At 48.1% G+C, this 27706-nt stretch overlaps 1 protein-coding gene and 1 non-coding gene across 2 annotated transcripts in view; one reads left to right on the top strand and one right to left on the bottom strand.

Moving 5' to 3' along the window:
• Positions 1–4846: 4846 nt before the first annotated feature.
• AGBL1 (AGBL carboxypeptidase 1) overlaps positions 4847–27706 on the bottom strand; it is a 565654-nt gene continuing 542794 nt past the window's right edge. The window contains exons 22-24 of the mRNA XM_053658825.1: positions 22535–22687; positions 21620–21724; positions 4847–6111 (exon numbers count right to left, since the gene is read on the bottom strand). Of these exons, the coding sequence (XP_053514800.1) occupies positions 5882–6111; positions 21620–21724; positions 22535–22687 (488 nt within the window). The 3' untranslated portion in view covers positions 4847–5881. The remainder of the gene's footprint in view (positions 6112–21619; positions 21725–22534; positions 22688–27706) is intronic.
• On the top strand, positions 22527–22690 carry LOC119049150 (U1 spliceosomal RNA). Its single transcript, XR_005082469.2, has one exon. It is a non-coding gene; the product is annotated as a U1 spliceosomal RNA (small nuclear RNA).

Raw genomic sequence — 27706 nt, forward strand, 5'->3', positions numbered from 1 at the left:
AGGGACTTATCTAAAAAAAAGAAGATAAAAAAGATGAACAGTGAAAGGACAGCAAACTCACAGTTATCAACAAGCACACCTAAAACAAAAGCAAACTGAAAGGACAGCTAGATCAGGAGTGAACCATAGAAATGAAGATCACATGGAGGATTAGCAACAGGGGAGTGGCAGAAGGAGAAGGGGGAGAAGGTACAAAGAATAAGTAGCATAAACGGTAGATAGAAAATAGATAGGGGGAGGGTAAGAATAGTAGGGGAAATACAGAATCTAAAGAACTTGAGACACGTGTTCATGAACTAAAGGGGGGGAATGGTGGGAGAGGGGTGTGCAGGGTGGAGGGGAAAGGAGGGGGGGGAATAGAACAAATGTAATGGCATAATCAATAAAAAATGTTTTTAAAAAAGTGTAAAAATCAAAGCTCGCTGATGTATAAAATAGTACCCTCCCTGTGATTTTTAGGGCGATGTCCTTGGATGTTTGACCTTGTGCTGCCCAGGGTGCCGAGCGCAGCTGTGCGTCTCCAGCACTAGAAACCAGCCCTGTTCTGACCCCCCTTTCAGGCACAGATATGGAGCGCACACTTAGAATGTGTGCGTGTGTCACGCAAAACATGCGCAGATTAGTGTTTCCAAATCAGTCAGCCTGACTGTAAATGTTACAATGCTCAGACACGGTTTGCTTCCCCGGCTTTCCCCATTGGGGCACTGCCCCTGACAGACGGCACTGCCTGTGGTGTCTCAGGCCACCACGGTCCACCCCTGTCCAGGGCACTTCATTGTAGGTCACTGGTTTCAGAGCATGTGGATGGTGTCCCTGGGCTCATCTGTTCTTAGCGCATCTGAGAGTCCGAGAAGGTCAGTTTCTGTCTCACTGGGCTTTTGCTCGTACACTGTCTTCTTTGTGCTCCTCTGTCCTGTTACCTTCGCCACAAGATGTTTGTCCATCACCGGATATTACAACGCCCGCCCCCACCCCCCACATGCACACACGTGTGACCACAGTGGAAGACTGAGCCCCAGAATGGACCAGCCGTGGACTTGCTTCAAGTCACACCTACCAGTGCCGACTTCGTACTCACATCTTCTACGGCCTCCTGCGTTTTCTGCCCAGTTGATGGTTTTGACGTGCACCTTCTAACAGTGACTTCAGGAGAGCGAAACGCACGGCTCGCCCTCTCCTTCCATGGGTCGCCGTTCTGAGTCAGCCACAGAACTTTCCACTTTGCAGCAGGGAGGCCCTCTCCCAGCTTGAAGAACCTAAGCTCACCCTTCTCCCTTGTGCACTGCAACTGCACAAGAAGACTCCAAAGGGCTATTTTTGTGGCTTCTGCCAAGTGCCTGTTGGCTCTGGAGGTGTAGTTTTTAAATTATGATGTTAAGACCTTAAGTTGAATTAGTTTTGAACCCCAGAATGTTTCCTCATGACCCTTTCTAGTTAAACTCCGTCCCAGACCGCAGAGAGGTCATTGCTTCCTGAAGGTGGATGTATCGCTTGTTCCTGATTTCTTTTGCATATGTGAGGCATCATGTTTCTGAGAATTTATCCTTATCATTATATGTATCAGTTTATTCTTTTTTGTGGCTGAGGGATATTCCATTGTATAAATATGCCGCACTGTGCTTATTCCCGTACCTCTTTTGTTTCTGAACGTTTTAGATGGTGCCGTCTTAGCAACTTTCAAATACACATCATCCACACACCTCTCCCCGGCTCGTTTCTGTGTGAGGCTGTGAGAAAGGGAGGCTTTAAAGTGTCTTGCATAAGTCTCGTGTGGATACATAGTTTTATTTCTCTTGGGTACAGACTAGGATTAGAATTGTTGGGGAGTAGGCTGTATGTAAGCTTAATTTCATAAAAATAATTACCAGAGAGTATACAGAAGCTATAGTCAGTGCATTCGTTTCGGCTGCTTTATTTCCTCCACTACAGTTGAAGTTTTCAGTCTTTTTATGTCTAGACATTCCAGAAGATACTAAATGGCTTTTCATTGTGGTTTTAATGAGCATTTCCCCAATGACTAATTGAGTGCCTTATCATAAACATATTGTCTGTTCTTATGTTCTCCTTGGTAATTTCTTTTAAATTTGGTAAGCTTTGGTAAGCCTTTTACCCATTAGAAAAGTAGATGGTCTTTTTGTTGTTGGTTTGTAGTGATCTTTATATATTCTGGGTTCTAGTTCCTTGTCTGATACTCTCTATCACAAACATTTTCTTGTCTGTAACTTAGCAGTCTTCTTAATGACATTTTGTTGATTGACACTTTTAATTTTGATGACATCCTATCCATATTTTTCTTTCATAACCGGTGATTCTTGTGTTCTGTTTAAGAAATGTTTGCATAATGCAAATCTATGAAGATTTTCCTATGATTTCCTTTAGAAACTTTGTGGTCCTGATCTTTCTTGTTAGGTCTCTGTTCCATCTCAAATTAATTTTCGTGTCTGAACTGAATTTGAGGTTGTGGATTATCTTGTTCCTTTGGATATTATTTGTCCCAGCACCATTTGTGGGGGAGGGTGCCCTCACCGCCCTCACCACATTTGCCTGGGTGCCTCAGGGAACGACTCGGCCAGGGCTCTGCAGGTGTCCAGGGGGCGTCACGTGCACTTTGGGGACCGTGGACCCTCACCCTGCCTTTGCACGTCCTGTCTCTGCTGCTAGAGTGTCATTTTTTTCTTTTCCTTCAGTGCAGCCCCAAAACAGAGCTTCATGGTCTTAGAAACCTCCCATGATTTCCCACATTGCGTGGCTCAGTGCTGCTTTGGGGAGTCACCCAGCACCTTTCAGGACGCCTGTCTGACTGCATGCTGATTCTCTCTCTATCCGACTGTCGCACAGTAAGACAGCGATTTACCTGAAGACAGGCTTGTCATTTCATCTCTGTAGCCTTGGTGCTTTGCACAGTGACAGGAAAAGTACAGCCACTACTCAGTTAGTCATTGTAATGGACTCTGTCCTGGACAGTCCACGGGAACTGGAGAATATCATAGGCTTTGCAGTGAGATAGTTATGATTTCAATTCTCATCTCTGCCACATGTGAGCGATGTGAATCAAGGCATGTTATTTAATTACCAAACTTCAGGCTATTATTCTGTAACATACAGATACTTAGTCCTACTTTGAGGATTTTTTTCAATAATAAAAGACGTAATATCCAGTATGTAGTACCATCTGTCCTGTAGCTCTACCGTCACACCAGATGTAGTGAAATCCACAGGCATCACCCCGTGGAATAACAGTATTACATCGGATGGCCCTGAACCAAGGAAAAATGTGTTCCACACTTCTGTGTAGATGCCCCAGGAACGTCATGTGTAGAAAAGTGAGGTGCATCATGGGAACCCCAAAATAAGGTCACGGCCCAAGTTCACAGGATTTCCAGGGGAGCTGCCCCAGCCTTTAGACTGGCACCCCAGGAAGTCCATGCGCGGGTCTGTGGTGCAGGACTTCCCCAGTCTGACACCCTCCTCAGGCTACACCGCTGACCTCTCCCACCTCTCCCACTTAGAGGCACTTCAGAGGCTTACAGTACTGATAAATTTTCCTTCTGAAATGCTTTTAAGCACACTGTATATGTGTTTCCTAGCCTCACTGGCTATGTGTGCAAAGTGGTCTCTCAGTCACGGGTGTTCACGCCCATGGAAAACCTTTCTGAACGACCGGACACCTGTTAGACCTGAAGGGGACGGCCAGGATCTAAAGGACGCTTAATCACCGGGGCGTCAGGCTGGGTAAAACATAGCTGAGATGAGTGCTTTAGATTGCTGAGATCTTTAATGAGCGTTGCACTTGATTTAATAATCTATCTATTAAATACATTTAAAAAATTGGCAAATTGAGCGCTTGCCTCAGAGCAAGCAATTAGGGCTATTTTCATTCCATGTTTACTTCCCCACGTTGAGGCAGTGTTTGTTCAGTGTCAAGCACGTTGAATTAATCTTCCACTTGTTTTTTCCCCTCAATAAAACTGTAAATATTGAATCTTACTGTCAGTCACACCCAGCTCCTTGTGAAGTGACGGAGCGCTAACAAGCACGGAGGAAGATTTACTGATTTCACGAAAGCGAATCTTGACTCTCTAGTGCATTTATAAAATCTGCGTAATATTTTATAAAATCTGCATAATATTTAGTGAATCTGGGCAGACATCAGTTGAATCTCTGTAACCTGCATTCATGCCTCGTGAGGAATATGTTCAAGTGGCCCTGTCGGACTGAAGCAAAGTTTAAAACAATCTTATTTTTTTTCCTCAAATCCTGAACTGGACACATGCAGGTTTTGGATTTTATGTTCTCTTACAAGATTGTTGCTTAATACTTGCCTATTTATATGTAAAAAGTAGCTTGCTTATTCTCAAGTCCTTTCTTCCGCTGGGCAAAGTCCACCCTGAAGCCTGAGTGGCAGGAATCGCAGCACCTTCCTCCCGGTCTGAGTTTCTGCCCTGTGTTTCCAAACCCTTGGTGGAAAGGAACCGTTCATTCCACTCGGTGTATAAATCTGTTATTCCAGTACATCAAGACAAAGTGCGTAGCCTATCTTAGTGCTGAGTCCTTACTCGTGTTACTAATAACATCTGACTTCGTTAGTCCTGAAACTGTTGTGAGAATCTCCTCCTCTCCTCCTGTCTGTGGAGGCCCGGCCAGGCGCTCACCTTACAGAACTGCGTGGGCTGGTTCACCTCTACTCTGTTCAGGGAGAGGATGCCATCCTGAGGTGGATGTTTATTTTCTGTGTTTTGTTTTGCCTGAACAATGAAACCAGGTCAGCCAGTTCTAATCAAGCAACAAATATTTATTAAGTTCCTATTAAGTGTTAAAATTTGTTCTTGCGCAGAATAGTCTCTCTCCGAAGTATTATGATTAGGAAAATCCATTCAATTCAATAGGGAGCTCCCGAGTGCCCACTGAGCACCGCATGCTACCAGGTAGATGGGCAGAGAGAAGAAAGAGGCGAGCACCTCCCAGGGAAACAGTGCGGTCGACGTAATGTGGGGCAGGGAGGTGGAAAGACACATGGTAGGAAATGAGAGGGCGTTTTATTTTCATGAAAACGTAGGAAGTGTGGTATTGAGAGTACAGGAGAAATTGTCTGAGGTCAGATTTTATTTATTTTCCAGCTTTATTGGCAACTTTGTACACTAAGTGATGATTTGGCACAGATGTACATTGTAAAAAGGACCCTCCCCATGGAGTTTTAATACATGGAGTCATGTTTGCCTTTCCTGTACCTGAGATGCCATGAAGGAGAAGGGACCCCTGCGTGTGCACAGAGGGAAACTGGTGACCGCAGGGAGAGCAGAGCTAGAGGGTGGCTCTGGTGTGACCCTGGGGATGTGATGGTGCTGAGGAAGGAGGCAGCCTGAGATGGAAGAACAGATCGCTTTTTTTAATCAAACTTAAGTTGGAAAGGCCAGAAAAAATAATTGACACAGAAAAGACCCAGAAACAGTTGGAATTTAGGAGCGCAGCCATGTGGGGAGAGCAGAGGCGGTAGTGCCAAGTCATTCCACTGTTGTGTGTGCACGGAGCTGAGAACTGGTGCTCATAACCACTGGCTGTGAGCACCGCCCTCCTGGTGGGGGGGGCTGGACTAGTACAGGGCAGGGCAGAAGTGGGCTTACAGGTGCGAGTACATGAAACTCGGCTCATTCTTATATTACTATTTTCACTTACTGTGTTATTTTCCATATTAATGGCTGTAAACCTATTTTTGCCCATCCCTGTAGAATAGACTGTCCCTTTCTGTGAACTCGGCCCAGCCAAGATCAGCCAAGCCGTGCGCTGACCTCCTGCTGACCAGAGACGCGAGCCTGGGGAGCCAGCTCAGCCCTGGGGAGCTGCCCAGCCTGCCCATGGTCTGGTGAGAAACGACATTATTAAGTCATGAAGGTTTTAGGAGTACTATTAGGTAGGAGTAGCTAATGTACGCAGTGTTCTCAGATTTTTTGTGGTGTTTCTGCTTTCCTCTGCGTAGCCTTGTCCTGTGGTTCGCCGAGTAGGGCAGCCTGGCTCCTTTTCTTCCCGCTCTTCCTTCTTTCGTTCCCTTGAAGATGCGCAGTGGGTCGGCCTGTGGTGAGCCGGCTTTGCCTGTTCTTGTTTGGTGATGCTCCGCTGAAAACATGGAGATCAACACTGCATTAGAAAGCGTTTTGGTTTCCTGTATTTTCTTAAACATTGTCATTTTCACGTGTACCTAACAGTTAAAGGGCACAGATTTCTGTGACTGTTTGCATGCAGTTGGATGTTTGTGCCGCTTATAGTAGCTTTTAACATGACTCACAGCGCATGCTCCACAAGGGCTGTGTTTGTTTGTTTGTTTGTTTTCACATCTGCGAGTTCTTTTTTAGGATGAATTCCCAGGAATGCTATTCCTGAGCCAAAGTCTATAAACGACTTCAAGGGTCTCAGAGTTATGCCAATTTATGTGAGCACTAATGCAGGCTCTTTCGTGAAGCATCATGTAATTGTAGAAAACATGCTAATTAAGCTTGAGCTTGTGCACTGTATTTGTTATTGTAGCAGAAGTGATAAGTAAACATTAACTTTTATTGTAGTAAAGATAGTGTCAGTCTTCAATGCAGAATGATGCCTTAAAGCCAAAGATGCCTCCGTCTCCCACTAGAAAGCTGGATTTGTTAAGGCTCAGAAGGAAATGGGGCAGCTTCTCTTGAACCAGCAGCCCCCTCATCCCAGCCAGCGAGGCCTCTCTGGGGTGTCCAGCCTTCTGGCGTCTCTGGGCCACACTGGAAGAAGAAGAGTTGTCTCAGGCCACACAGTAAATACTTTGCAACACGTAATCACAACAAAAATCTCACAATGTTTTAAGTAAATTTACGATTCTGTGTTGGGCCACATTCACAGCCATCTTGGGCTGCATGTGGTCTGCGAGCCACAGGCGGGACACCCTGCTCCTTCCAGTGACCCAGGTTTTTAACTTAGAGGGAGGGTTGGGGCAGGTGGCCTCACCAGGGTGTCGATGTGGAAGTTTTCCTGCGTCTTACGTAATTTGAAAAAAGGAAAGTTTAAGCTCTCTATCTCGTCCTGTATCTTTAGCTCAAAACGGGATTGAGTTAAGGTTACTATTAACCAGGTTTACAAAAGTGGCTTACACACTGAATTGAACTTGAAGAGAAAGCACATTTAGGAGGAATAATAAGTCTGGGGCTTTCCTTGGTGTTACTTGCTGTAGTTACAGATATTTCTAGATCCGCCTATCTGTATCTATACACATAGTTTCTAAAGGAAAAAGTCACAGTGACATGCTCCCAGTCATGGACTGCTGTCTGTCCTTAGACCATAAACAGGATACTGTTGTCCCTCACACAGTCCACTCACCCAAGCCCAGGTAGAGATAAGTCTCTACCCGGCAGAGTGAGAGAGTCGCCCCACTCAAAAGAAGACCTCTAGGCAAGCGGGGCAGCGGCACTGGAGTCACCTCCTCCCGCAGGATTCGGCTCCGTGGGCAAGTGCCCCACCCTCAAGTCCTTCAGATCTCACGCCAGTCACCAGGCAGGAGTTCCATCACAAACCCCTTCCAGGATGCCTCGTACTGATTCTTTGCGTGATGTCCCGGGCAAATGAATGGAAAGCATTTAATTACTAGAGAGATTACATTTTCAAAAAGAATGTGGGTAGATATCAGAGACAAGAAACTAAACCTCTTCTCAGTTGGTTTTTAAAGCCCAAGTGTGCAATCCTTGGGAACCCTTGCATGTCTGCTAGTGAGCCCCTTGCCAAGCACACGTCTCACGCACAGGGAGGTGGGGACAGGAATGACGATGCCGGTTCACGCTTAGCGGAGTCTTTTCTTGCTTCGACAGCAGGAGCTTTGCCCCCAGAGGCCCATGAGGTCTTTAAATATAAATGTTTGGTTTCCCAGATACTTAAAAGTTCCAGCTATGAAGTTAGTTTTGTTTCTGTGTGTGTGTTTTTTCCTGCACACTGCGCTCCTATAACCCATCTGCAATTCTTATGCATTTTGTGTTCTCCATTGTGATTAAAATGGCATAAACTCCAGCCCTGGCTGGTGTGGCTCAGTGGATTGAGTGGTGGCTTGAGAACCAAAGGATCACAGGTTTTATTCCCAGTCAGGGCACATGCTTGGGTTGTGGGCCAGGTCCCCAGTGGGGGGCAGGTAATAGGCAACCACACATTGATGTTTCTCTCCTTCTCTTTCTCCCTCCCTTCCTCTCTCTATAAAAAAATAAGTAACAAAAACAAAAAAGGTAAACTCTAGACTGTGGGCAAGATTCGTGGAGATGTTGAATTTTGAGCTTCTTGGCTTAGCTATAAAGAGAGAAGCTAAACTCTAAGAGCTCACCTGGAACTCATGGAAGTGTGAAAGAATTATCCCAGTAGGGTGCTCTCAACCCCAAGAGGAGCTGAGGGGGGTCTGAGAACATGCCTGTCGTCGAATGGTGGATATGGGTGTTCATGTGGACAACTCGAACATGTGAGCGGTGCAGATATTCTGGCAGGACGATGGCCTTTATTTTGATCAGTGAAGCGTGTGTCTTAGGCAGCTACTTCCTTGCTCCCTCGAAGTAAGTGGAGAAAGAAAAAAAAAAGCGCGTGCTACCCCCCCAGAGTTTGCAGAACGGGTCCTATTTTGCCTTAAGACATAAAATCAATGTGGGTGTGAACTGCAGGCCGAACCATAATTTACCTTTTATCAGACCAGTTAAGAACGTGCAGTAGCTCTGCAGTCATATTTGTTGACTAGGTTGTTCCTGGAGGTGCTGGCGGTTTCTCTACTAAACCTGGTGAACTCTGTTGGCTGTTTCCAGGGCCAGCCTGCGGTGAAATGGGGAGGAAGGTGCGCTGGGGGGCGGGGACACCCTGAGATCCTGATGCGCCATCTCCCTGCAGCCTGTCTGCAAATCACAGGGAGAGCCTCTGCGTAGCCCACTTTATGCAAATGAGTCCTCCCAGCTTCCGAAAAGCTCCTCTCCATCTAGGCCTGTAAAAGGTAATATTCTCAAGAAACATCTCACATGACACATTAGTGAAGGCTGTGCCTTCATCTACAGGCTAAGGGGAAACTTGGAGCAGAGAGAGACAGAAGAAGGGATGCAATGTGTGTTGACTGCTAGGAGGTAAAATCCTCTATCAGAAAAAAAAAGTGGGGAAGGGGAACAAAAAACTAGCAGAGGAGTCTATTCCAAAGAAGGAACCAAGAAAAGTGAATTTTCCAGGGAGGCTGAGATGGGACTTTAAGTTGGTGAAGAAAATGGCTGTGAAAACTGGAAGTTCACATAAGGCGGGAATTTGTGTAGTACATAATTTAACTCCCCACGACAGAAGGCCAGGCTCTGTCTTCTAGAACACAACCTCCAAGTCCTCCACCGCATGCCTGACACAAGCATATGTTTGCCTGGGGCCTTGGCTTGAGCTGTGTAGAAGGTATGACTTTGGGCGGGTCCTGGCCACACCTGGTGGTAACTGTTCCTCACCGTGGGGTTTGGGGTCCCTCGGGGTCCGTTAGACTTTGAGATGGAGATCAACCCTGTGGGCCATCCTTCCGGTCTGTGTGCAGTGTTGCCTGCAGTCCCGGCTGCATCTGAGCAGGGTGGACGCTGCTCAGAGTTCACAGGGACGGAGTGCCCGGGGCCTTCCTGGACGCTACTTTCTGCGCCTCTTCCCTCAGCTGATTTTAATCTGTATCTTTTTGCTGTGAAACTGTGTGTGACTCTTAAGTGACACAATTTCAGTGAGTTCTCTGAGTCATGGTAGCAAACTGTTGACCCTGAGGGTGGTCTTGTATGGACGGAGTTTGCTCACACTTGACCTCAGCCTAGGGTACTACTAACTATAGAGTGAGGAGAGGAGGTGGCGTCTGTGAGGGGTGGTAGGTTCCAGGATTAGTTCGTAGCTCAGTGCCCAGGTGGCCTTACATTCACGCCCCAGCTGGCCCGTGCGTGACGGCAGCATTTTCATCATCGTACTCTCAGATGAAGAAAACGTGGCTCCAGAGCTTGTGCGACTTCCCTAGAGGGGCTAAGGCCAGGAAGGATTTTGGATAGACCACATCCAAACAAACCGCCAACGGTGAACTTAGGTCACAGCAGGGGTGAAAGACCAGTGTTGTATGAAGGGCAAGTCATGAAAACGAGGCCACTAATTATTCAGGGTTCTGTAATACGTCACTTAGTGAACATGAGCCAGGTGGTCCCTGAAGTGCATACCCACCCAAGTCCATCTAAGCCTCTACTGTGTATTTGTGGAGCTCAGAGACTGGCTCAGTGGCCTCCGACGTTGTAAGCACTGCGCATTTGTTGCACTTGTGTGTCCTGGTGCAGTGTTAGAAACACGTTACACAAGATTGAAAGGAAATAGCACGCCCGTCTAAAAACATGGATTTGATAACTGCTCTGAAGGAAAGGTTCAGGGTGATGGGGAGACGTACACAGAGTTTAAGTGCGCACAGTGCCGGTGGGGGGAGGGGTCTGACCAATGATGGGAAGCAAAGGCAGCGTGACCGCAGCCCTCGAAAGGGAGGAGGGAGGGCGGGGCCAGGCCACCACAGACAAGGTACCTACAGACTTGGGGGGGGGAGTAGAACGGGGTCCAGAATTCTGACATGACAGCGCTGGACACAGCTGAAGGAGGTGGGAAAATGAGTTGAAGCAGAAGGGGTCATGCTCAGAGATGGGCACCTTGGAGAGCACCAAACGTAAACCATAGAGGCCCCAGGATACAGTGTCTGGAAAGTTCCGTACCTCCCGGGATGTAACCTAATCAACCTGCGCCTTCCAATGGCTCTGACAGCAGATTTCCTAAAGGGGCCATGGGGAAAAATCGAACTCATGTAATCTGCTCATAGATCTCTCCTTTCGGTAGGTCAGAATGTCTCACAAACAAAATCAGATTAAAATTTCAGAGCACTCTTAGGGAATGTAAGTGACTACTTCCAAAGGGAGAGAACAGGAGAATAGAAAGGAAAAGCCATTCTAACAGAGTATTTGAAACTCAGCTTGTCATCATTTCAGCAACTGCTAATGCACTTTCCACGTGTGCTCGGCCCGTCTGTCCGGAAGCCACTGCGGTGTCAAGGGTCCGGCAGGGAGTGGAGGGGTGCAGCCATGCCGGTTAAGCCTCGGCTGTTGGCAAGTCTGTTTTCTCTCAGACTCCTGATTGTTTTCATTCTTGCCACTCCACTGGGCCTGGTAAATAATTTAGGAGCCCTGATTCGAACCACCAACTGGAACCACTAGAACACTTCTTACTTCTTTCTAAGTCCTGAGCGCCACTTCCTCTGTTTTTAGAGAGCCCAGCACAGCCCCAGTGCTCTGTCCTCACGCTAAAGAAGTTCCTGGGAAGTCTTGGCTGCAAATGGCTGACACATGGGTCCTTCGTGGTGCTACCTGCTCTGTGCCCCAGGCAGGCAGGCAGACACACAGCCATGCATTAGAGGCCTGGAGAGCTGCTGTCTATAGGCAGGCAGGCTGTGACATTTAAGAAGCTGTGGATGCTACAAAATTCTCCCTCTGAAAAAGCCATAAGAAATAAAACCCAGGGGGCATCTCAGCACACACTAGGGAAGAGAAGGGGTCCCGAAGGATTCCCTGTGGTTAGAGTGAGCAGGGCCAGGGGTGGCACTTTTAATTGCAATAAATGGCCTCTGGCCAGTGTTTGTCAACATAAGCTGATAGTGCCCTCTTAATGCTCTTAGGGCAGCAGCAGGTGACTCCTGGCCACCACAGGGAAAACAGAGCACTGGTTCCTGGGGTGAGAGGCCTGGCCCTTCACCACAGTGCCAGCTTTTGTGGCCAGTGGCACCTCCCAAGGGAGACCTAGGCTGAAGATACTCAGAACAGGATTATCAGCAACCTTCCGTAGCCGGTGCACAAAGGATGCACTTTGGCTACGTGGTTCTTTCGATGCAATAGCACCTGTAAGAGAAGCTACCATCCTCATGCTTCTCTCTTTTGGGCCGTTTGGAAGTTAGGGAAGGAGGACACTCCTGTTTTGGTGGACCTCTCTGTCAGATGCGTCAGCGCCACTCACATCATGTCACACACACAATCTCGCTTCTCCAGAATGGAACAGAAAGGCAGCCCAGAGAGCACGCCAAAGCTGGGTCTGTAGGAGTCCCACTGTCTCGTTTCAACTTAGCTAAAGGACACACTGCCTTTGTTTGAGGGTCTCTGCTTTTATTTGAAAATTACTATTTATTTTAACAGGTTTTGTACAGGTTTGTAATCAGTGATGTGTAATTATGCTGTCCTTAAAAAGAACTAAGTGTACATGAAGTTACATATTAGAAATACCTACTAGATCTAACCAAACCAATTTCCATTGTAGAAGGCAGCTTATTGAAGGGTAGGGGTGGGGGTCCCCTTTCTCCTCCTAGGCTTCACTCCAAGCAGCCAACTGGGGCACGGAGTGGTTGGTCTGTCTGCCTTCGTAGGAGATTTCTTCCTTTTGTTGTTGTTGTGTTTTTTAAACCTTATTATGGCTTTTTCTCTGGGTCATCTTATGGTTCCCTATGGACAGAACCATCTGCTGGGGCCCGAGGCTTGCAGCACCAGCCCCACTGCCTGCCCACGGACAGGCCGCCTTCACTGCGTTCCCTCCGTACACTCGCCAGCGCGGCCCCCAGTTACCTGTGTCAAAACCAGACTTAACGGTTACCCACCTATTTAAACACTTCTAATTAAAACAGTGGTTCTGATTTTTTCCATTGAATACGGAATGCCTGCAATGTTTGTATGTACAGCATCACCTGTGAGGCCCATCTGAGAATTTCAGAAAGCTGTAATTAGCATACTAAACCACTCTTCTGCACAATGATAGAGTATGTAACAAACATGAAACGGGTGACATTAATAGTATTTTATTATGTCTTATTAGGCTGAATTCACACTATTAGCTAACGACTTTATAACAAAATATGTACTTGGGACAAAGTTTATGCTTAACAATAGCAGATGTACACATTTCAAAGTCATCTTGATACTCGGGAGTAGTTTTTGTTGCTGCCTTGTCAGAAGTGATCGCACTGTGGTCATTCTTGCTTCCTCAGTGGCAACTGCTGCAGGGCTAGGTTTTGAGTTACTTAGTTTCATTTGTGTTGTTCATATTCTCTTTAGTCTGCACCTTTCTGTACTTCTTGCGGCGGAAAATCTTTTTAAACAACTTGTCTGTGTTATGATAGTTTAATTAAAACCAGACGATTTAATACACACTACTCCACTTGACTGGGCCCAGGGTGCCCTGGTATGTTGGCCTGTTCTAAAGCACACCAATGAGAGGGCAGGGCTGCTGACCCGTCCTGGGGCACCAGGATCTCCTTGTGTGGGACTGTCTCCTGCATGACCCGTGCGAAGGCCCTGCTCACAGTCTACCTGGTAGTGTGATTTTCTTTCACATCTATTTTCAGTTTCTTTTTTTAGCCTAACACTGTCAGTAGAAAGTCATTTCTTTCTGCGTCCAAATGGGTTTGCGTCGTGCCCTGTGGAGATTGTAGCCTTGATGATAAACCAATTCCAATCCCCAGAGTCAGGCCGACTGGATATGCCTTGGGAACACAGAGGCCCCAACGGGGGTGAGGCCTACTTCTCACCCACAAACCTCTGCCCAGAGCACACTTCTTCTGTGCAATAGTGGCAGTGCAGTGATGCCCTTTTTACTTTTGTCAAAGGGTCTTCAAGACATTTTATTGATTTTAGGGATCTTTGAATCACCACTAGTAATATTCTTAATTTGAGCATTAGTCACATTTTTCTACATGCTATCCCATGGCAGGGCACAGCAGAGATGTTCTGTGGGGTAATGACAACTTCCAGGACCTTGTACCTGCCCCCGACTACTTTACAACTCAGGGAACTTACAGGTTATTAAGTTAGGGAGGTTTACAGGTTCCTTCCTGCCATAATACCAATTGCTTATTTCCTTCTTCATTTTCAATAAAAACCTGTGATCTCTTGTAGAAAAAAGGTGGGGAGAGGATATGAGATCATAAAAGATCACACCACATTCTCAGTGTCCTTCTGCCAAATGTGCTTCTAGTTCCTCTGATGAACAGGCAGTGAGCAAGTGCGGGAAACTCGGACGCGCAGGCAGAGGGCCTTCTCCGGTCTTCCTTTGGAAGGACACTGAGCTAGGGAAGGGATTGTTAACAGCTCTGTGGAGCATCGTGCTGTTGGCTTTTAGTGCTGTGGTTGGAAAGGGAAATACTACACTCCAAACCGAAGGGGTCTACTGTCGAGTAGCCCCAGTGCTGCTGGGGGCTGGGCGTGTGGTTTCCCGAGGACTTCACAGGCTCTGCCTGGTGCTGGGGTTGCTGTGCAGGCCCCTCGACAGGCTGCACTGACTGCTCTCGTGCTGCTGGGCACTTGCCCGGTACTGATTTTTCCTTGTCTGTCTGAGAAAACTTTTTTCTTTCTCTCCTCCTCCCTGTTAAGTTTTAGGTCTACTACTCTAAAAAATGGGCTCTCTTTCCTGGGAGTGTTCAAATGATCCAGCTTAGGCAACTGAGGGAAAGCACCTTCCTGTGTCCAGGCCAGAGGTCTGTCCCATGGAGGGAAGAACTGACTCTATGTATTGGGGGCCTCGGGGTCCGACAGTGTGACCCACTAAGCCTGGGGCCCTCCCACAGTTAATGGAGCCCCGCTGACTCTGGGTAACCTTCCCGTCTCCATAGCTCATTCCAGGTCCCCAGGACTATTTGCCTCCTGCTTCTTATGTGAGTCCCAGTCACCAGGGGTGGGTATGATTTGTTTCGTATTTTTAGATGGAATGCCCAAGGTTTGTTACTCTCTCGTGTGTTTCGTTTTTTCTTGGCAATTTTCAAGATAAAGATATTTGCTGTATTAAGTATGTTTGATAAGATCCATTACAGAGTGTGGGTACAAGTTCTGACTCTTGGTTGCCCTGCATTTAACCCTTTACCAAGTATCCTGGTTCTACTTTGGAGACAGGGGTTGCTGCAGAGGTTTTCTCTGCTCACTGTGACCGTGGGATCACAGCTGCAGAACCCTTCGCCGTCAGTCCTCAGGCCTGTGGGGTGGGCCCTGCTAAAGATGTCCAGTTTATTCAGCACCAGGTGGGAAGTCCGTGGAAGTGAGATTTCTCCTCATGAGACTTCGCCTGTGTGTGTAGCTGTTTTTTAGCCTCATTATGGATCTTTTCACCGTATTAATTATATTTAAGATTTGTAGGTAAACTTCCTAAGGTTCAAAGCTGTGTTTTCCTCATTTTATGGGGTTGGTAGCAATTGGCACAGTGAGTGTTACTTGATGGTGGACATTGTCCCCTGAAATGTGTGTGCAAGGCAACTTTGATTCTCTGAGGTTGTGGCTGTACACGAACTCTTTGTCTGCCTTTCCTGTTGTTGTGTTGCTCTATATGCTTTGTTGTGCTAGGATTGAAGTAAAGTCTCAGCCTGAATGATGCAGGGGACTTCCAAGGGTCTTCAGAGACCCTGAGTTCTCCCTGAGGGACAGAAGACACCTGACCGGCTTCAGTTTATCCTTCCCACCTCACGTTTCTGGGGTGCAGCTGGTGTGGGATGGCAGGCAGGTATGGGCAGAGTTTGGGAGACGTCTCCTGTCACAGAATGTAACAACATAAATCGGCACCAAGCTTGTTCTGTTTTATAAGCACTTTGTAAGATAGATACTGAGTCCATCTCTCAAAGGGGGGAGAAGTCCGACACTGGGGAAGTGTCCCCAGGAAAGTACAGGGAGGTCAGAAGCCGTAAGGTGGGGGGGCCAGGTCTGTGGGAGTGAACAGGGAAGGCAGAGAAACAGGGTTTAGAGGTTAGGTCACCTGGTGGGTCACTGGGTCACTGGGCAGGTCTTCACTGTCTATAGTGAAACAGAAAAAGTTTCACTACAGACAGTGAAGAAAAGTTTCACTTTTCTGTTTGTTCAGAAACAGAGAAGCCCTGGTGGGCGCACAGTGCCAAGCTCCCCCGTTCACCTTACATTCCCAAGAGGTCATCCTCTTGCTCTGGGTGACTACAGGTGAGCTCGGTGCTGGACGTGGGCTGTGGCATGAGACACCCCATAGCTGTGAGCCTGGAGGTGGAATGACAGAGCTGCCGTCCTGCGAGGGAAGAATGGTTCTAGGACGCCCAGGCAGTGTCCTGCAGGGAAGCTCAGTGCTGCCATGTAGAGATGGGATAAAAGGTGGTCACAGGATGTCGGGGGAACATCGAGGGTGTGGTAGGGGTTGCCAGGCAGGTCTCCTGTGGGAAACTGAATAGGGTCTGGAATCGGGCCGACCTGGCCAGCTGCCATTCTGTGCCCGTGACCTGACTCCATCGGAACCTTCTTCCTCCATCCTCAAAACGCCAATTGTGACAGAAGTTGGAAGTAGAGCAGCATGGGTTCTTGTCAAAACTTAACATATGGGAGAAAAATCATACCTCATTTTTTCTGCCTCTGTTCCTGAGAACTGCACCACACACTCACTGGTTTCTCCCTAATGATTCCATTAAATTACGTGACGAACGAGCAATCGCCACTGTATCTCACCTCTGCCTGTGCACAGTCCAGGCTCAGTTGACAGCGGCCCAGCGTGTTGGACCGTTTATTTTAGAGGCTTTGTTCTGTCATGGCAGGATCTGATAGTGTCCTGTCTGTTTAGAGGGAAATGTCTTCTGAGAGAATAAAATTTGTGGCAGAGAAGCTTCACTCTATGTCCTCCCCACATCCTTTTGTCTGTCTCTGCCTTGCCACAGACCACCCATCGACAGAATTAATGTTCCATTTGATTAATTCAGGTCCAATACTTGCCAGTTTATTGAGAGACTGTGTCATTAGAATAATTTTACAATAGGGTTTTGAGGGAGGTCAAGGAGTCACAGATAACAGGAGAAGATACCTGACACTGTCTCCCCCATTTGTCACGGAGGGCAACATGGAGGGAGGAGTTCTTTCCTATAAGGACTCTCCGTGAACTGAGGACAAATGTTCAGAAAATGACGTTAGCTTCTCAGAGTTGAAACAAGTGATTTCTGTAACTCAGCCATGCCCTGCCTCTCCCTGTCACCATGCCCAGGTGTCCTTCCCCTCAACATGACCGCCTCTCATCTGTGCCACATCACCTGCTGTTTACCCACATTCAACAGCTGACAACTGAGTCACTGTCGGTACACAGTAGGTGCTGTGTGGGGGGAGAGACAGACACAGACACAGACTCAGTGCAATACAGGCAACATCACAGAATGCACATTTTCCAAACTAGAGCTGCCTTTAGAGTCCTGACCCTCAGCTGGCGAAGAACCATCCTCCATTCTAACCTCTAAACAAGACTCCACATCCCACTCCTTCTCTTCATTGTCATTCACATGTACCTTAAAGATTCAAGAGCATATAAAATGTACAGATGATGTACTGAAATCTATCTAATTCTATCAATCAATGTCACGACAATAAAGTTAATAGTAATAAAAAGATTCAGGTGAAGCCATGTGCAGCCGTGTGAGGATTGGAAGAACACTGCAGGTTAAGCATCCCTGCCTGGCCCGGGACATACTGGTCAGATGCTGCGTGGCCTGAAGCAACAAGGTATGTCCCTGCACACTCTTCTCCCTCCCAACATCTCTCCTATTCTTCTCTCTGATCTCTGTGACCTCAGATTCCCCCCATTCTTTTCTGATCTTTCTCTCCTCTCTCAACCTTACATCCTCTATCTCCCTCTCTTACCTCATTCATCTCTCACTGATCTCCTTGATCACCACTCTCCTCCTTCAGATCCCTGTGATTTCTACCTCTCACCACTCTCCCTCATTTTTGTTCAACAATCTTCTCCTGATGCCTCCAATCTCTAGTCCTCACCCTTTTTTGCTGCCTGATCCCTCATCTCTTTGGTCAGCTCTATTCCCTCTCAGATCCCTCTGATCTCCACTTCTGATCCCTGTCCCTCGGGGCTGTTTTCTGTCAACTTTCTTACATCTCTCTGGTCACCACACCTACATCTGATCACTCTCCATCACCTCTTTGCCGTCACATCTTTTTCATTACCACTCTTAGCCATTAGAGGCATCTGAACGACATCACTGATCACTCTCCCATCTCTTTCTTCAGCACTGTTCTCCACTTCCGATACCTGCCCCTCAGGCCTGTTTTCTGTCATCGGTTTGATAACCACTCTTCTTGTAAGATCCTTAGAGCTCTCTCTTAGGTGACCACCCTTTCCCTTCACATGCCTCCTCTTTCCCTTCACATGCCTCCTATGTCAAACTCTGATCACTGTCTCGTCTCTCTCATCCTCCCTTTTGTTCCTCAGATGGCCATCTGTGCTCCCAATCCCTCCACCTCCACTGCTGACCATGTCCCTCAGGCCTGTTTTCTGTCAGCTTTCTCTGATCTCTTTTGATCATGGCCCTTGACCAACATCTGTAGAGATCGTGGCTGGCCTCCCTTCCCTTCACATCCCTCTCCTACCTGTGATCACTGTCTGGAGTCTTTCATCCTCCCTGATCTCCTTTAGATTCCTCTGATGGCCATGTGTGACCCCATCCCTCACTTGTGCTCCCCAAGATCCTTCTGATCTGCACTTTGGAACCCTGTCCTTTGGGCCTGGTGGTTTTGCTCTTCTCCTGAGATCTCCAGGGATCTCAAGGCCACTTTGCTCTCCCTGTGATCAGTGTCGTCTGCTTCACCTTGCCTGTTCTATAGATCCCTCAGATCTCCACTTCTTGACCTGTCCCTCGGAGCTTTCTCTCATCTTGATCACCGATCTTTTCCTGAGATCCCCAGGAACCTGTGTCTCAGATCTCTTAGGTCACTTCTCTGTGCCTTCACATCCAGTGTGTCTGTTGTCCGTTTCACTTTCTCTGTTGTGATTTAGATCCTGCTGATTGAAATCTGTGATCCCTGGTTTCTGGCAGCTTTCTCTCATGTCCTCCATCACCACTCTTGTCCTGGGATCCCCAGGGTTCTGTCCCTAAGATGTCTTGGTCATCATATCCCTCGTCTCTATGTCTGATCCCTGTCTGGTGTCTTCATCCTCTGTTCTGACTTAGATCCCTGGGATCCCCGTCCCTCACGTGTGCTCCCCAGTGTGCTCTTTCTGATCTGATCGCTACTTGAGAGCCCTGTCTCTCTTATCTCCTTGAGCAGCACTCCTGTCCTGAGATCCCCATGGCTCTGTCTCTAGTATCTCTTAGGTCGCATCACTGTCTCGTGTCTCTCATCCTGCCTATTGTCTTTTCCGATCCCTGTCCCTCAGGCCTGCTTTCTGGGAGCTTTCTGTCATCTCCTCCATAACGGTTACTCTCTCTTGCCTGACTTCCCTTTTCCCTATCATCTGTGTACCTGTGGTTGGTGTGTCTCTGATGCTCTGTTTTGCTGAGTTCACTGCCTGCTGCGGGTTGTGTCCTGCGGTCTCCCATGTATGCGTCTCATGTCTTTATCAGTCTTAGAGGCCTCTGCTTTCTTTTTAATTTTTTTAAAAGATTTTATTTATCTTTAGAGGGAGAGAAACATCAATGTATGGTTGCCTTTTGTGCACCCCCTGCTGGGAAATGGCCTGCAGGGAACTGGCCTGCAACCCAGGCATGTGCCCTGACTGGGAGTTGAACCGCCAATCCCCTGAGCTACACCAGCCAGGGCGAGGCCTCTGCTTTCTCATTCCATCTTTGTGCTTTGGGGTTCTGGTGTGTGTAATCTGTTTGCTCCTTGTGTTGTGCAGGTGTGGTCCCTTAGGTATTTGATCAGCATTTTCGTAACATCCTGAGATGTATTTCTTGTGTGTGAGTTTGGTGAGGCTGTGCAGTGTTCCATCCTTCCTCTTTTGTTTGCCATGAGTGGTATGGCTATTGCTGAAGATTTTGTGTTTGTGGTGTGTAGGTGTTGTTGAGCATGTTGTATGGAAGACATTTTTTATGTGTTAGATGAATGATGTTTTTGGTGGCTGTGTGTCTTTCATATCATTTTTGTGTGTGTGGTAGTGGGGTTGTAGTGATTAGGTTTTTGTGGGTATTCATGGGTGTGTCTGTGATGTGTTACATTGCGGGTAGTTCATTTGCGATGGTAGTATTGTGTGTGATTTTAAGTTGTGCGTGTTTGTCAGTGTGAGGTTTGTGTGAATGTGTGGTTGAGCAGTCTGTTTCATATGGTTTTTGGACATGTATGTGAGTGGGTTTTGTGGAGTGTTTGTACATTGCAGGTGGCATAGTTACCTTAGTGTAGATAATGGTGTGGTTTGGGGTGTCAGTTTGTGAGGTGAATGGGTCTGAAGGTGTTAGTGAGATTTGGTATGTCATTGGTGTCCTTTGTTTTTCTCGAAGGGACTTGGAATGGTGCTGTGAGGGAGAGTCAGGTTTGGTGGTATGGTTTGTTTTGTGTGCAAGTGAAAGTTATTAACATGTGTTCTCTGTTTTCTGTGGTGTGAAGAATGGGGGAAGATGAATTGGGAGGAACTGGTGGCCGAATCATGTTGTTGGATGAAGTTTGTCATTCTTAGCATGCTGGTGTGTGGGGCTGCAGGCAAGTGAGATGTAGGGTGTCATCCTGGAAAGATATTTGTAATCAATGATGGGCGGTAATGGGACGCGAAGAGTGGTTTGGTTTTCAATGTCTAGAGGGATGTATAGCCCTAAAATAGAGTGGTGGTTGTACGATTCAATAAAGAGTGTGAAAACAGTGTTCATGTGTCCTGTGAATGGCGCATTCATATTTTCATAGCATTGGATGTGGCAGGTCGTGAAGTGAGGGGCCTTACCTGCACTGACATCTGCCACTCAGTATGAGTGGACTGACACTCCAAGAGTTCCTAGCCAGGTAATATTTGTGTTTGACGCACATGGGGCCACCCGCCACCGGGGTCGCCTCACTTAGGCACTCATTTCCACACAGGATGAGCAAATGGGCAGCTGGAATGGCCACACAAGAAAGACTGGGAGATTCCACTCGACCTTCCAGCCATGGGTGCAGGGGCTGGACACCTCACACTGATCACAAATTACACTGCATGTTACCCGTATGAAAACGAGTCCCCTTGCCCTTCTACTGAACGCCATTCCTCCCCCCTTTCCAGAGCAAGACAGGGTCACCAGGGACCTCTGGACATCCCCTCTAAGATAGCACCACTTGCTTTCTATCTGTCTACCTATCTAATCTATCCATTTATCTACCTGTCCCTGAGTAAGAGTCCAACCTTGATTCTGGACAACTGCTGTGTCCCTGCCCCCATAAGGCCATCCAAATGGAACACCCACTACAGCCACCCTGGGGCCGGATGGACACGAGTATGTGAGCGGCTGCTTGCCTCAACTACTGCTGCACAGATGATGGCACAAACCAGGGATCACATCACTCAGCTTATGGCCCAACAGAAAATTCCCTCACAATCGCCAGATATGCCTGTTCATTAATCCATTCTCTCAGCTATCCACCATCGACAGACATGTCCCATACAAGGTCCACCACAAATAATAAAAATGCCCGTCTCATTTCAATAAATGACAAAGCACGCCCTTCTGTACCATAAGAAACAACAGCACACCATAGGACATTCCAGGGGACATGCTCCCATGAAAACTACACAACACACACCACCACACAGATCTGCCCCTGACCAGGTCCTGTGCTGTATAGAGCACAACAGAGAAGTGATCACAGCTCAGCACAGGAGTGCAACAAACCAACAGTACCACCACACCTACCAGGAACACAAATGTTGCAAACAGCAGGAACTAGGACAGATCCCAGGGTCACGTGGCTCCTGCCCTGCAGGTGGCCTCTGCACTGCTTGGGTAGTGGATGGTCCCCTGTGTGTAGAAGCAGAAAAGTGCAATGACCAAAAGAAGGCCAGCAGGCTCAGCAGACGCCCCACGCTCAGGGCTCATAGGGCTCCCGTGGGTCATTGCTCCCTACAGCCACACCAACCTGACTCTGGGAGACAGTCAAAGGAGATGCCTCACCAACCGTCCCTCCTGTCCTGAGGAGGACATGTGTGCAGATGCTACAGCTCTCCGCACTGCAGGGTTGTCCTCTCTAGGCACTCCCCCACCACTGGCTTCCAGGACAGATGCAAAACATACTCCACCCCAACCTCTGATCTGGAGTGGCGGCCACTATACGAATAGACCCAGCACTGAAGGTGCCTGCAGAGAGAGTCTGCTATGTGGCATGTGCTTGTCTAACAAACGTTACCCAACTTCCAAATGTTGGCACGAGGGACAAGGCAGGCTGGAGGGCACGAATCCACCAGCAAGATGGGCTCAGGCCTTCCCCAGCACCTACAAGGGCAGCAGGGAAGCCAGGTGGTCTTGGTTGGCAGTCTGCCAAGCGCAGGCCCGGTGGTGGAAATCTTTTGAAATCTTCACTGCTGTACGGCCTGAACCTCAAGAGTCACGGCCGGGTGAATTCTGACCCTGAATGAACCACTGTGCCAGACGCCAGCAGCTATCATTTCCAAACTCATAAATGGCACCCAATCACATCACAAAGGAGAAAGTCCCCCGCCCCATATACACACGTGTATGTCTGTCAGTTTGAAGGACAGCTATCTCCTGTCTCTCCAGGGAGAACTTACTGGTGTGTAAGTGAATAGTAATAATAAGTAAACACACATGTACCTGGCAGGGAACACCCCATGACCACGAACACGGTTTTCCTAGGACGAGGCTCATCCAGGGCACTCCGAGTGTGCTGACCCCTGTGATCTCCCCCATTGTGGGAAACTGGACTGCAGAGTTTGTGGTAGTGGGGCACAGTGTTTGTGCTCACCCCTGAAAAAAAAGATAATAATCAATAAACCTACTTAGTATCAAGGTGCCATGTCTCTAGAGGTGAACCTGGCAAAGGGCGAGTTGTGATAACAGGACTGTCACACACCGAGAAGGGAACTCCGTGCCTTGGCATCCCCACTGTGTGACACAGGGCGTAGCTGAGAAAGGAGCGAAAGAACACTGAGTGCGCAGGTCTCTCGTGTGCCCCCAGCACGGGGAGGGCACTGTTCGGAGGAGGGTAGCCAGAAACTACACTATTTACCTGCTTTATTCTTTATTGCCTTGTAGATGTTAATTCTCAAAAATCTATTATAAACCCATGAATACTATGAAGTGTCCTTGAACATTTTCCCCCATCACAGTCATCAGTTTCATCCACCAAAAATTCTCAGCTCGCCACCTCTCAGGCATGGGAAGAAGGGTTTGAAGGGGTCATGTGGTTGGTCCCGGCCAATGAACTGTGAGCAGGCAGGGAGGGTGCTGTTGAGCCTGGAGCTCTGGCTCTGCACAGCATTCTCCACCCTCTGCCACAGCCACTCTCAGTGTCCCATATGGAGACTGCGCCGTTCACCTCGGTCTGGCGTCAGGTACATGCACGGCTCACACCCCCAGCGTCCGGGGAAATGAATGCTACCTCCAGGCACACGTGGCAGTGGTGGGTAACCACAGCACCTCACCTGTGTGCACTGACTTCACTCTGGGGATTGCTTGTCAAACTTTCAACTCAGGCTCAGTTGTGCCCGGAGATTCTATTTCTCCCGCAGCCCTCTCTTTCTCCTGCTGGACTTTTAGGAGGAGTCCATTTACTTCCCTAAGAAAACCCATCATTTCAGCCATCAGAGAGATGCAAAATAACACCACAAGGAGACACTATTTTGCACTGGTCAGAATGGCTGTCATCAACAAAGCAACAAACAAGTGTGGCAGAGGTGGTGGAGAAAAGGAAACGCTAGTGCATTGTTGCTGGCATTGCAGCCTGGTGTGACCAAGATGGAAAACTAAAGATGGAGCTGCCTTTGAACCTGGCAATTCCACGGTTGGGATGGCATCCTAAGAACCCTGAAACACCAGTCCAAAAGAACCTATGCACCCCAACCTTCACAGCAGCACAACTTACAAAGCCAAGTGCTGGAAGCAACTTAGGTGCCCATCAGTCAATGGATGGATCAAAACACTATGGTACATTTCCACAATGGAATGCTAGGCAGAAGAAAGGAGGAGCTCCTACCCGTTGCAACAGCGTGGATGGAATTGGAAACTGTGCTGCTAAGTGAAATAAGCCAGGTGGTGAAACACAAAGACCACAGGATCTCACCTTTACCAGGAACCTCATCAACAAAACAAACAAACAAGCCAAATATAACCCAAGACACTGAAATAGAGAACAGGCTGACAGTGACCAGAGGGGAGGGAATTACAAGGGAAAAGGAGAAAAGTTTGTAGGAACAAGTATGGGGGACACATGGACAGAAACAAGGCAGGGTGGGAATGGGAGGGAGGTAGGGAGTCCTCTTGAAGCTCTTCCTGACCCCTGGTGGCTGGACTTCATCTCAACATGAAAACCCATCGCTGCCCTGTGTGGGTATCACACACTCACAGGCCCTGGGCATCCCCAGGGTGATGGTGTAGTTACACAACAGGCCGTGGGGATGGGAGCACTCACCTCCACAGACTTCATACTAACTACACTGGGACTGAGGACCAGAAATACAACATAAAAAATCTTACGCAGGAAATGAGGTAGTCCTAAACTGCAGTGGAACTGGGACTCTGAAGAGGAGACATGGGCATTGGTCACAATCAGGACTGGCTACGGTTACATGGGAACAGAGGTGTCACCGCAGAATAAGACAGGTAGATCCTGCCCAAGCCACCTCAAATGCTGACTTTAACCATCACACTCAGACATCCTGACCTGCCAGCTGCCTATGCGCTGTGAGCAACAGGAGATGGGATCCATTCCCCTTACCCCCAACAACATCACACCAATCCTACTGCCACTCCTATGCCTGTGAGCAACAGGATGATGGGGATTCCAGTTCCCCTGGTACCACCCCCAACGGCCGCACTTGGAACACCACGAGGGGCAGCTTTCCCTGGCAGAAACCTCAGAGTTTGTTTGTTGGAGAAGACAAAGGAAGCCAGGGGGAGAGCCAGCTGCCCCCAAACCACAGTGCAACCCTCGCTCTCGGTGGCTGGCTCTCCTCTCTGCTGCCTCCACCCTTCTGTCTTCTTTTACAGTTCCACTCTCCATGAACACCCTGAATGCACTATCACGTGGGATTTTGTTCAGCTGCCTGATTACTGTGCTTAGGTATTTGTTGGGATTCCACTGATTTTGGTTTGGTCCTCAGATATTTTCCCAACTTCATTTTTGAGAGTCATATTAGTATTTTTTGGTGAAATGTCCATGTGATCCCAGGGACAGAATGAAACAGTACTGTCATGAAATGGGATGGATTTCAGGTGGTGGTTGCCATGGAAACCATTGCCTTTTCTAGGGTGGGAGATGATGCCACATCTTCCCGAAAGAACTGCAAACTGTATGGATATTTGATTCTTTCTATGTCACAGATTGCAAAGGACCGAAAACTGAGTTTCCAAACTGTACACCAGGAAAGCCTTTGCATTTTCCTCTAATGACACCCTCCCTCCCACATTTCAAAAATAAACAGTGACTCTCTGATCGCGAGGCCACAGAAGTCCAGGGCTTGGAAACATGGCAGTGAGAGGAGATGAAGCCTTTCAGAACATGCTTCCTTGGGAGTGAGATTTCATCCAGGCTGGGAGGTCCAGAACAAGGGGTAAATAGGAGTTCACAAGACCACTGTCTGCTTGTCTAGCTCCTCATTCTGCCAGCCTGCTACATGAGCCACTGTTAGAACGCGTCTAGCTTCCTGTTCACTTCAGGAGTTACCACGGAAGGAAATAATGAATGGTTGGAAAAAAAGACAGAATTAAATAGTCTTAAGATGTTTTCATAAAGCAACATGGGACCTTCCTCCTTTCCTTGGGCGGCTGTGAAGGACAGCTAGGAAAAAAAACAGGCTATTTTTGTGCAAAAGCTCTTGAGGTTTCATAAGATTTGAAAATTGTACACAACCATCACACACTAAAAAGTTGTTAGCCAGCACGAACTCTTTTCCTTTCTTGGCTCTGGTACAAAATTGCTGTTTGATCTTGGACACAGCTCTCTGTCGGCTGGGCTTCAAGTGACCCTCTGAAGGGCTCGGATCACAGTCAAGTTCTGCTTAGAACCATGTGTATCTTTCTCATTACACTACATTCCTGGGTTATTCTTTCCCTCTGTAATTGGCCGTGGGCTGAGCAGTAGCAGTACCTGGTGCCTACCCTGCAAAAGACCAGCTTCCTTTTGACATGACAAAGACAATCTCACAGAACAAGGGGTGAGGACCATAAATTCTTCAGGGGCTAAAACACGCCAGAGTGAAACATGGTTTCAAAGATTTAGAAAGCGGTTTCTATCACCCAGGCCATTGCCAGATAAAAAACTGACTCCTAGAATGGACGTCAAGATCTCAAAAAACGATTCCGTTTCTCAGCCTCTCCCTCTTGAGAAAGGTAGGCACCCAGACTCAGTCTTTGCTGCCACCGACTGTGAGGGCGCCTGCCACTACAATGACCTGCTGACAGCCCGGGACTCCACAGGTTCCCTTCAGAGAGGCACCAACGCCCCCTCCACACCATGGCCCACCCGGTCTCATTGTCAAGGAGACCAATGTACGCGGGGGGTTTTCTGTCACAGAGTCCCTCACACAACTGATACATCGATGGGCACTTTGATCATAATGCACAAACTGTGCGAATCCCGTAAGAGTATGAAAAATAGACACACTCGCTTGCCTTAAACATCTGCGAACTCAGTTGCCCTTGAGAGTTGTGAGCCATACCCACCCTCATCTGGTGGTAGACCTGTCGGAGTTCAAATACACTCTCCTGCACCACCTACAAGGAGGCAGCCAGGGTGCGGGTGGCTGTGCCAATAAGCTGCCTCCGTGGAGCCTTGCCAGGTGGCATGGCCCCACCACACATCGCCTCCATATTCTCTAAAGAGGCCTCTGGGAGGACAAGCCGGAGGGAGAACAAGGGGCCCTGCCTGAAGGTCTTGCAGTGACACGTGTGCCTCCCAACTGTCAGCCTGCGCTCAGAAGGGGAGATAACCTGGCTGGGTGCATTGAGAATAAGCATGACTCACTCACTCCACATCTGTCCACGGAACAGATGGATCAAGAAACTGCTGGTAACTAGTGAGGCATGCCAACGATGGCCCAGTCTATTCCCCTGGCTCCATTTCATTTCTCCAGTTGAAAACCAGTTGAAAACCTAATCCACAATTTCTCCTCACCGGCCAAATCAGCACACATCTTTCTCGGCACTCGGCATGCGACCTGCTCTGACCTAGGAAAAGGCTCCTTCAAATCCCCCATTATTCACATTGATCTTGTATTATCTAAGATCTCTGATTAATTTTCAGGGTCTCAGATGTAAGTCACTTAGTCCCTAGGAACACGATTCAGGATCTAAAAAGAAAATAAGGAGATATCAGGGATATTTAGACAAGAAAGACCTAATCTTTTGAGATTGAAAAAGAAAGTCTCTCGCTTTCACAAAAACCGACTGAGGACCACCATCAAAGCCGAGGCATGACGCCCTCTGCACCCAGGGTGGCATGTCCCTCAACACGATGGCACAGCATCCAAAGATCACTGCATAGATGTTTCAGAAGTCATGCTGGCCACTCGGTGGAGGCCACCAGAGCATCACGGGTGTCAACGTGCAGTCTCCTTGCTCCAGGCGTGTCCTGAATTCTCATAGCAGTTAGAGTCCAAATGATGTTTCTGATTTCTATGTGTGGAAATGGCTCAAGCCACAAAGGAGAGGTTCTGCTGTTTTCCAGAACCCCCAAATCCTACTGCATTGGCACAGGTCAGGTTGCCTCACTTAAGTGGCTTCTTCCAAGACTCAGTGGAAACCTACGATTTTGTACCTCAGTTAGGT

The sequence above is a fragment of the Artibeus jamaicensis genome, unplaced genomic scaffold (genome assembly GCF_021234435.1).
Source record: "Artibeus jamaicensis isolate MK-2021 breed Jamaican fruit bat unplaced genomic scaffold, CSHL_Jam_final scaffold_612, whole genome shotgun sequence".
Lineage (NCBI taxonomy): Eukaryota > Metazoa > Chordata > Mammalia > Chiroptera > Phyllostomidae > Artibeus > Artibeus jamaicensis.